This window comes from Salvia splendens, chromosome 3, assembly GCF_004379255.2.
Source record: "Salvia splendens isolate huo1 chromosome 3, SspV2, whole genome shotgun sequence".
Classification (NCBI taxonomy): Eukaryota; Viridiplantae; Streptophyta; class Magnoliopsida; order Lamiales; family Lamiaceae; genus Salvia; species Salvia splendens.
The window spans coordinates 29,143,294-29,153,724 of NC_056034.1; the positions used below are offsets into that span (position 1 = coordinate 29,143,294).

Genomic DNA, 10,431 nt, shown 5'->3' on the forward strand with positions numbered 1-10,431 from the left:
GGAGTGGGGAGAGGTTGAGAAAGTAGTGGGGAGAGGGAGAGAAACCGAAAGAGAGAGGGAGAGAGAGGGAGATATAATTTGTTAATTAGGATTTTATTTTGTTTTTCAATTAACCATAAAAATCTAAATATTCACATACATAAATAATATAAATCAATTAAGACTACCAAACCATATCTTAAACAAGATATTCACAAATTCAAACCTTAGTTAAAAGAGTAAAAATCTTATTTATTTTTTTTTTTCGGATATTACATTCCTCCCACCCTAAAGGAAATTTCGTCCCGAAATTTGCCTAGATCACTCAAACAGCTCTGGAAACTTCTCTCTCATCTTATCTTCTAATTCCCATGTTGCTTCTTCGACCCCATGATTCCTCCACCGTACTTTCACCGAAACAATTGACTTATTCCTCAATTCTTGCACCCTTCGATCCAAAATGGCCTCGGGCTTCTCCTCATAACTTAGATCGGGATTTAGGACCATCATCTCTTCTTGGTGAACTATGTGTGTGGGGTCAAACACGTACTTCCTCAATTGTGACACATGGAAGACGTTGTGCACATTTCCAAAGTTTGGTGGTAGGGCCAATCTGTATGCTACCGCACCGACTCTATCCAAAATCTCGTACGGACCGATAAATCGGGGTCTCAGCTTTCCTTTCACTCCAAAACGAGTTATTCCCTTAGAAGGGGAAACTTTCAGAAAGACCTTTTCTCCGACCTCGAATTGTAAATCGGTCCTTCGAACATCCGCATATGATTTCTGTCGATCCTGTGCCTCCTTGATCCTCCCACGGATTTGTCGGACAATCTCTATCATCTCTTCTACAGAGTCTGGTCCGAGAATTCTTCTCTCACCCACTTCATCCCAATAAAGTGGCGATCTACACTTCTTTCCATACCATGCCTCATATGGAGCCATCTTGATCGTCGCCTGGTAACTATTATTGTAAGCGAACTCAACCAAAGGCAACACTTCTTCCCAACCCCAACCTCGATCTAGCACCACGGCTCGCAGCATATCCTCTAAGGCTTGAATCGTTCTCTCTGACTGCCCATCGGTTTGTGGGTGGAAGGCAGTACTAAAATTCAATTTAGTCCCCAACTCGCGCTGCAGGCTCGTCCAAAACCTAGAAGTAAATTTGGCATCGCGATCGGATGTAATTGTCGCTGGTACTCCATGCAAGCGTATAATCTCCCGCACATATATCTTAGCCAACTGGTTGGATCCATAGGTAGCACGAACCGGTACAAAATGAGCAGATTTGGTGAGGCGATCTATAATCACCCAAATCACAGTGTTTCCTCGCTGGGATTTTGGCAGTCCTGTCACAAAGTCCATTGCAATATGTTCCCACTTCCATTCTGGAATCTCAAGGGGTTGCAATCTCCCATAGGGCTGTTGGTGTAGCGCATTTACTTGTTGACATGCTAGGCATCTCTCCACAAAAGCTGCAACATGCTTTTTCATACCGTTCCACCAAAATTGCCTCTTCAAGTCTTGATACATCTTGGTGCTTCCTGGGTGTGCAGCGTATGGGGTTTCATGTGCTTCTCTCATGATTTCGATCCTCAGGCCTTCATCCTTAGGCACACACAACCTTCCCTTGTATGTGAGACCATTATCCGCTGCCTCGTGAAAGTTTCCGAGTTCACCCGCCCTCACTTCTGAGCGAATCTTTTCTAGTAACGTATCCCGCCGTTGAGCTTCCACAATTCTGGCTCTTAAGTCGGGTTCCATCACCAACGTGGCTATTATTCCTTCCACAGTCTCGGGCATTCTCACTACTTCCAACCGCATCTTACTGAACTCTTGGATTAAACTCTCCTCGATAGTAAGAAAGGTGGCCAGCTGAGATTGCGACTTCCTACTAAGAGCATCGGCCACTACGTTTGCTTTTCCCGGATGGTAATTTATACCACAATCGTAGTCCTTCACCAACTCGAGCCACCTACGTTGGCGCATGTTCAACTCCTTTTGCTCAAAGAAGTACTTTAGACTCTTATGGTCCGTGTATATCTCACAACGGACTCCATAGAGATGATGTCTCCAGATCTTCAGTGCATGTACCACGGCTGCCAGTTCTAAGTCATGTGTCGGATAGTTCAGCTCATGGGGCTTCAATTGTCTCGATGCATATGCAATCACTTTCCCCTTCTGCATAAGCACACATCCAAGTCCCACCTTCGACGCATCCGTATACACCGCATAGTCAGTCCCTGACTCCGGCACAGATAGAATTGGTGCGGTGGTCAATTTCTCCTTCAACAACTGAAAGCTCGCCTCACATTCTGGTGTCCAATTCATCTTGACTCCCTTTTTCAGTTGTTGTGTCATTGGCCTTGCTATCTTCGAGAATCCCTCAATGAATCTTCGATAATAGCCTGCCAGTCCTAAGAAGCTTCGAATTTCATTTTGTGTAGAAGGCGACTTCCATTCCTGCACCGCTTCCACCTTGGCCGGGTCTACACGAATTCCATCTGAGGTTACTATATGTCCAAGAAAGTTCACTTCCTTGAGCCAAAACTCGCATTTACTGAACTTGGCATATAGTTTCTCGTCCCTTAGAGTTGCTAGGACGGTTCTCAAGTGCTCTTTGTGCTCCTCCACGTTCTTTGAGTAAATGAGCACATCGTCGATGAAAACTAGGACAAACCGATCCAAAAATGGATGGAACACGCGGTTCATAAGGTCCATGAACACTGCCGGGGCGTTCGTCAGTCCAAAAGGCATCACAACGAACTCATAGTGACCATATCTTGTTCGAAAAGCCGTCTTGGGTACATCTTCTCGCCGAACCCTCAGCTGATGGTACCCAGACCTCAAGTCCATCTTAGAGAAGACTCCTGCCCCTCGAAGTTGGTCAAACAAGTCGTCTATCCTTGGTAGTGGATACTTGTTCTTCAGCGTCAGTTTGTTTAGCTCTCGATAGTCGATGCACATCCTCATCGTTCCATCCTTCTTCTTCACAAACAACACTGGTGCTCCCCATGGCAACACGCTAGGTCTAATGAATCCCAATTCCAGTAGCTCTTGTAGTTGCACCTTAAGCTCCTCCAACTCTTTTGGCGCCATCCTATAGGGTGCCTTGGATATTGGTGCCGATCCGGGCTCCAGATCGATCGTGAATTCTACTTGCCTGTCGGGTGGGGGTCCCGGCAATGCATCGGGGAAGACATCGGGATATTCACTCACTATCGCCACATCTTCTATCTTCCTGTCTTTCTTCTCCTCCCCATTCAAATAAACAAGGTACGCTGGACATCCCTTCCTCATCATTGTAGTGGCTTGCAGCGCGGAGACAATGGACTTGCGTCGGTTCATTGAGATTCCGTAAAACCTCGTCGGCTCTTTTCCTGGGGTTTCAAACGAAATTTCCCTTTCTCTACAATGAAGGGTAACGTGGTTCTCCGCTAACCAATCCATACCCAAGATTATGTCTACGCTACCCATCGTCATTACTTGTAAATTATGAGCCAACAAACTGAGTTCACCTATTCCAAAGTTCACACACGCACAAGATCGGGATATATCTATAGTCCCGCCTACAGGTGAGGTCACACTCATAGTGGGTTCGGTCTTAACAGTAGGTAATCCTAATGTATCCACACAAGAAGTTGATATAAAGGAATGCGATGCACCCGTATCAAACAAGACAACTATAGGCATGTTGAGAAGTGTGCCCATACCTGCCAAGTTTCCTTGCCCAAAGGTTTCTTTCCCGTTTGCCAGCTGTTTCCCCTTCAAGGCGTAGGCTCTTGCTTGCGACGGCAGTCCTTGGCGGCGTTGTTGCGGTTGAGGTGCAGGTAGTGCCTGGGATGGTGGACGGAAGCCTAACTGGTTCTGTCTCGTCCCCGTTCCCATGTTCTTATTTGGGCAACTTCGGAAGTAATGGCCACTTCTACCACAGCTGAAGCATCTAGGGTCTCGACACTCTCCGGTGTGGTACTTGAAGCATCTTCCACATTGAGGGTTCCTCGGCGGAAAGCTTGCCCTCGGGTGATAGGTATTCTGTCTCCCGCCATTGTAGGGTGGGTTCTTCATGTGTTGTGGCCTCTTGCCACCATACTGAGTGTGATCACCATCCCACCTCCTCTTCTCTTGATGACCTGACTGAGCTTGTAGGGGTGTCGCGTTTGTTGTCGCCACCACTTTTGGTTTAGGGAGTGCATCTTCCACGTCCAGTGCACAAGTCAAGATCTCCGAGTAGGAGAGTTCTCCTCGACAAGCCAATGCGGCCTTTATCTCATCCTTGAGCCCGGCCCGGAACTTCACCGCCCATTTCTCGTCGGTGTCCATCAACTCGGGCGCATATCGTGCCATCTGTGCGAGGGCTCGGTCGTACTCAGTTACAGTCATTCGGCCTTGGCTCAGCGTGTGGAATTCTACCACCTTGGCCCGTCTGTACGTCTTTGGGACATACTTGTTATCAATCTCCATTTTAAACTCCTCCCATGTTAACGCTTCCAAGCGTGCAGGATTCATAGTTCTTTGCCGAGTCTCCCACCAGTAATCGGCATCACCTGATAGTTGAAAGGTGGCGCAAGCAATGCGCTCCCTGTCTGTGCACTCCATGACCCTGAAAATACGCTCGAGGCCGCGTATCCACTCTTCGGCTTTTGAGGGATCTCCCTGTCCATCGAATTTAGGGGGATTCTGCCTGGAGAATGTAACTATGAATCTTTCTTGCTGAGGCGGGGGTGGAGGTGGTGGTGGAGGTGGTGGTGGAGGTGGTGCCTCCATGTTGGGTCCTTGTCGTGGTTGGCGTACACGTCTTGGCGGCATTCTGATTCAATATCCAAAAAGTGTTACTACAATTCTCATCCAAAATTACCACTTTCTCAAAATTTTCTCATAATCTTCATGTAGTAAGATGCAACACATAGGATATATATCAAAATCAAATTCTCATTAAAAGAAAGGAGGTCAAACGTTGTTTCCCAAGAGCAGTTCACACTAAAAGCAAAAACTAAAAAGACATCGAACTATTTTAATTCTAGACTACGACTCGATCATCTTCATCCATAGGCCCTTCCTCCGGATCTTCGTCATCGCCCTCCTCGGAATTCCCTTGCGGAGCCACCTCGGGTTCCTCCTCGGGATCCTCTTCGGTTTCCTCCTCATAGTTATCTTCAAACCCTTGCTCACCCTCGTACAGACTCACGTACTTGTCCTGATACACGATCCCCTCTTGCACATCCTGTGGGGGCTGCTCCTCTCGAGAGTCTACCAGTGCACAATACACGGCCTTCCGAAAGCCAGCCATGTCGCCCACCATGTCATCGGTAACGGGCTCATGCCACGTGTACCTCCTCGCCGTTCTTTCAGCCCACTCCTTCCAGCTGTCAGGGAGCAATTCTATTAGCTTCTCAATGCCGTCATGCTCTGTCACTCCGAACTCCTGAGCTGCCCTCCAGAGGGTATCGAAGTGCGCTACGAACTCAATCAACGGTATGTGATCCTTCTTCCGGTACACTCTATACTCCCTGAGCACCCTCTGTGCCCTAAGTCTATCACGATCACTCCGTCGCGGGGTTCGGAACATACGCGCCATCTATAGAAAAACAGAAACAATCGCCTCGCATATAAAAACAGGGTGCATAACCGAAGAAGAGAGAGATATGTGTATGCAGACGTATCACTGTTCTAATTCCAAGCCCGCTGGTGTTCAAAGGCCAAAAGTCCTTATCTACTATAGGTCCAAGAAGCACTAGTGAAACCTCTCACGTCTAAGTTCAATCATTCAAAAGGCCAACACATTCACACGTAAAAGCTCACATCAACATTCACGTCATCATAGCATCACACATCAGCCACATGCTTTCATATAAATTCAACACACAATAACAGTTCATAACTCTCATAATTTCCAACTTTTCACATCACTTTGTACCCTTCCACATGCATCAATATTTACTTAAACTTTCCAAAAATTCAAAATTTTCATTACCTCATTTCAAGTTGAGTGCGATGAGTCGGATGTTGAGCCAATGACACTTTTGAAAACTTACTCAAAACAGAAAAAGACTCCTGGATCCAGAGCAGAAAGAAAACCTAGGCTCTGATACCACTCTGTCACGCCCGCATTTCCTAAGGATAGGAAGTACGGTGGACCGCGACTAGGGGAGGAATAAAGAAGCGGGGAAGAAATGGGAGAACAAGAATACTTGACCCGAAAACGTTTAATTAGAGGAAGTTCACTTCAAAACAAAGTACGGTAGCGACATTTCTAAAGTTAAAGTAAACAGAGTTTAAATGAAAACATTGTATCGGATTACAAAGCAGCGGAACAGACCAAGAGATAGATAATGCCGGGTATGACGACACGACACCATCCAAAAGGCAAAGTAAAAACACAATTTTGACTTTAATTGCTCAACATCCGTCATCCCCATCGTCGCTCAACCTGCACATTAAGAAAACAACATGCAGGGCTGAGTACTTATTGCACTCAGTGGACACACGCCAAAATCATAGTTTGTCATGCCATAACAGTGTAACCTTGGGGTTTTAGGTGTAAAGAAAATAACCCAAGTACACTAAAACATATTTCATAAATTCGACTGCGCAGTCATTTTCAGATATTGCCACCCTTATTCCCACCATCATACACTATCTGATCCAACGGGTGACAAGGGGCGTGGCCACACCCCAGGTCAACTAGACCGGCCAACTTGCTCTCAGATGGCTCCCGATCTCGTGTACACTAGCCTGAGGGTTCGCAGCCCAACAGACCCGAATTCGATTAAACATATGTGGTAAACCACTTCAGATAGGTTTCAAAACAAAACAGTTGGCAAGACAAACAGTTCATCTCCATAAACATTTCCGGAACAACGTCCGTATTAAAGATAACCCACAAAATAGTAGGGTAGAAAAGCCCACCTCAATTGCTTAGCTTTTAAATAGTTCCTTTCTTCAACCACAATTTCCTCGTAAAAGATCACCCTTTTGAAAGATAAATAAATATCATAATTAGAGTCAGGAAAGACGAGGTTTAAACGACAATGCATGATTCCTACGTGGATGACTTCAACATCTAGCACATTACACGTACACACACTTAACAACATCTTATAAGTCAATCACACAAAAACACACGTCCGAAACACACCACGCACGCACCCGACACGCATACCACGCACCCACGACGCGCACACGACACACAACCGAAACACTCGTACTCCCGGTATACCCTCCTTGTGCAAACGGCTCACTTGGCTCGGAAAAGGTTCGGAAAAGGCTCGGTGTCTCGGCCTGGCTCGGCACCTCGGCCGACCGTCTCGGCCGCCTGGCTCGGCACCTCGGCCGACCGTCTCGGCCGCCTGGCTCGGCACCTCGGCCGACCGTCTCGGCCGCCTGGCTCGGCACATGTCTCGGCGTCTGGCTCGGCCCTGGCTCGGCACCCGTCTCGGCACTGGCTCGGCACCTGTCTCGGCATCTGGCTCGGCATCTCGGCCGCTGGCCCGATCAAGTGCACACCAGTTTTCCCCCAACCAACGATTCTCAAACCTTATACGACATTCACAACACACATTCTACATCCCAAAACACACCCGAAAACATGAGATCAACCCTCCAAAACTCTCCACAACACCACCCTAGGCCAAACCCTAAAACTCTCGGCCAACACACACAAAACACTCGAACCAAACACTGATTCCTCCGAGCCATCCCTTGGCCAAACACACCCACATACATCATAATATCAAAACACCCAGATTCACACCCATTGCACAAAAACACATCACCCAGAAACGTACATCTCGCAGAACTGCGCAGTTTATTTACAAAAATCATTATAAAATCATCCGACATCCAATGAAGCTGAAATTTACACACCACACAGAAGACACACCCAAGTTTACACAGTTAAAATTTCGTACCAAAAGGAGATCGTTTGCTCAGTCAAAAAGGGGTCGGAACCCACTGTCAGTCACCACCGAAGACATACCCCACACAAACACATAATCACAAAGCCTATTCAGCATCTAAAACATTCATAACGTCCTAAATGCATGTGTTTTCGAAATTATCATGAGTTAGGGTCTTGGGTTACCTTTCCCGGATAGTTCAAACACTTTACTTCCTCTTCCGACTCCGATTCACAACGAGAGAGAGTAACACCTTGATGAACCAAGAAATCGATGAGAGGGAGTGAAAGGAAAAAGGTGAGAACCGAGGGGGAGAAAGAGGGAGACCTTACCGTGATGTTGAGAACGATTGCGAGAGAGAAAGAGAGGAACCGATGTGAGGGAGAGATTGGAAAGAAAGGGAGTGCATCGGTTATGTGGGAGTGGGGAGAGGTTGAGAAAGTAGTGGGGAGAGGGAGAGAAACCGAAAGAGAGAGGGAGAGAGAGGGAGATATAATTTGTTAATTAGGATTTTATTTTGTTTTTCAATTAACCATAAAAATCTAAATATTCACATACATAAATAATATAAATCAATTAAGACTACCAAACCATATCTTAAAGAAGATATTCACAAATTCAAACCTTAGTTAAAAGAGTAAAAATCTTATTTATTTATTTTTTTTTCGGATATTACATTCTCTCATTCTTCCACAAATTGCGGGACCTGAGGGAACCACCTTGCAAAGTGTTGCCACACCCTCCTAGCTGCTCTCCCATTAACAAATAAGTGAAGTCTTGATTCTGCATTCGGTTTCTCACAACATCTACATTTAGATGCCAAAGAAATCCCTGTCCATTGCAATTTCATATCCACCGGGCTCCGATTGGCCAACAGCCGCCATAAGAACTTGGATATTGACGTGCTAACACATTTTCCCCAGATGAGCTCATGAACCAGCCGTTTTCCTGCTCTGTTTCTCACTAAATCCCATGCCGAAGAGGATGAAAAATTACCATCACCAATAAGTTTCCACCTTCCTCTGTCCTTACCGTTTCTGGCAAAAGGAACTTGGAGTATTTCCTCAATAACTTCATCAGATAAACCCACCTCTTCAGCCGTAAGCCATAACTCCATTTCATTTCATTGGTCTCCCAACCAAAAATCATTGACATTGGGGCTGCATAGATTAGCTAGCGGGCCACTGGAAACCCATTGATCATGCCAATATTTCCCTCCCCCAGCACCCATTTAACCTGTTTTCGGCATAAGCTTCCTACCTTGAACATTCGTCTCCACATCGGGTTGAAACGATTTGACCGATATGTAACCATTGGAAAAGAGATTGAACAGTATTTTTGAAACATGTACCTTGCCCAGAGTGAACCCTTGTTTTCGAAATCTCCAACACATTTTAACACTAAAGGCATCCACAGAATCTTTCAATCGGTGAATACCCAAACCCCCCTTCCTCCGTAGGTAAGCAGACCCTTTCCCACTTAATCCAATGAGTCTTATTTGAGTTGTTACAAGACCCCCAAATAAAACGTGTCATCACTTGTTCAATCTGTCTAAGAGCCCCCTTTGTAGGTTCTAAAACCTGGAAAATATGAATTGGTATTGCTCCAAGAACACTTCTAATCAGCGTCAACCATCCCCCAAAAGACAGATGCTTGTGACTCCAGCCATGTATTTTTGAAGATAACTTATCTCGAATTAACATAAACAAATTGGTTTTCTTCGGACTCCGAAAGATTGGAACTCCAAGATATAGAAAAGGAAGGCTCCCATGTTGAAAGCCACTAACCTCCTTAATTTCCTCTGCCCAGTCATGATGTTTTTTGTCAAGGAAGAAGCAACTCTTTCCCACATTCACTCTTTGACCCGAGACTTCCATGTAGTGCTTTAGACATTCTGACAGATTTAAGATGGCTGCCGCATATGCCAAATGTGAAACTCCCATGGTATACCTTGTCGTGCGATACATCATGTCCTTCCTCCCCAGAATGAAGCGGTCCAACAACCTTGACAGGTAGTCTGCTGCCAAAATGAAAAGAGAGGGGGAAATTGGATCTCCTTGCCTAAGACCTTGAGAAGATTTGAAGAAACCAGTTGGGCATCCATTTACTAGCATCGAGAACCAACAGGGAGAGATACAGTTCTCAATAAGACTCACCCATTTGTCTGAGAAACCCATCCGCTTCAAGACCTTGAGTAGAAACAACCACTGAACTCGATCATAAGCTTTTTCCATGTCTAATTTAAGAACATATTCGGGGAGGTCATCCCCTTCCAGATTTCATGAAAGAGCTCCTTTGCCAAGAGACCATTGTCAATCAATAGCCGCCCCTTAATAACGCCGCTCTGATTTGGAACTATTAACAATGGCAGAAGAGGCGCCAGTCTTGCTATAAGAATTTTGGAGATAATCTTATTCATAACATTGCAAAGGCTGTTCGGTCTGAATTCAGTCCACTTTGTCGGGTTCTTCTTCTTTGGAATAAGAACAATTAAGGTAGCTGCAATTCCCCTTAAAATTTGAGTCCCAGAGAAGAAGTCAAGCACAACATCAAC

The 10,431-nt window shown here is 45.7% G+C and overlaps 1 protein-coding gene across 1 annotated transcript; it reads right to left on the reverse strand.

Annotated features, from left to right (window-relative positions):
- Nucleotides 1–300: 300 nt before the first annotated feature.
- LOC121796833 lies at nucleotides 301–10,111 on the reverse strand. The gene is made up of 2 exons (XM_042195609.1): nucleotides 9,665–10,111; nucleotides 301–774 (listed from the first exon to the last, which is right to left on the reverse strand). Exons 1-2 carry the CDS (start codon nucleotides 10,109–10,111, stop codon nucleotides 301–303), a joined length of 921 nt encoding a protein of 306 aa, XP_042051543.1.
- Between the last annotated feature and the right edge of the window lie 320 nt (nucleotides 10,112–10,431).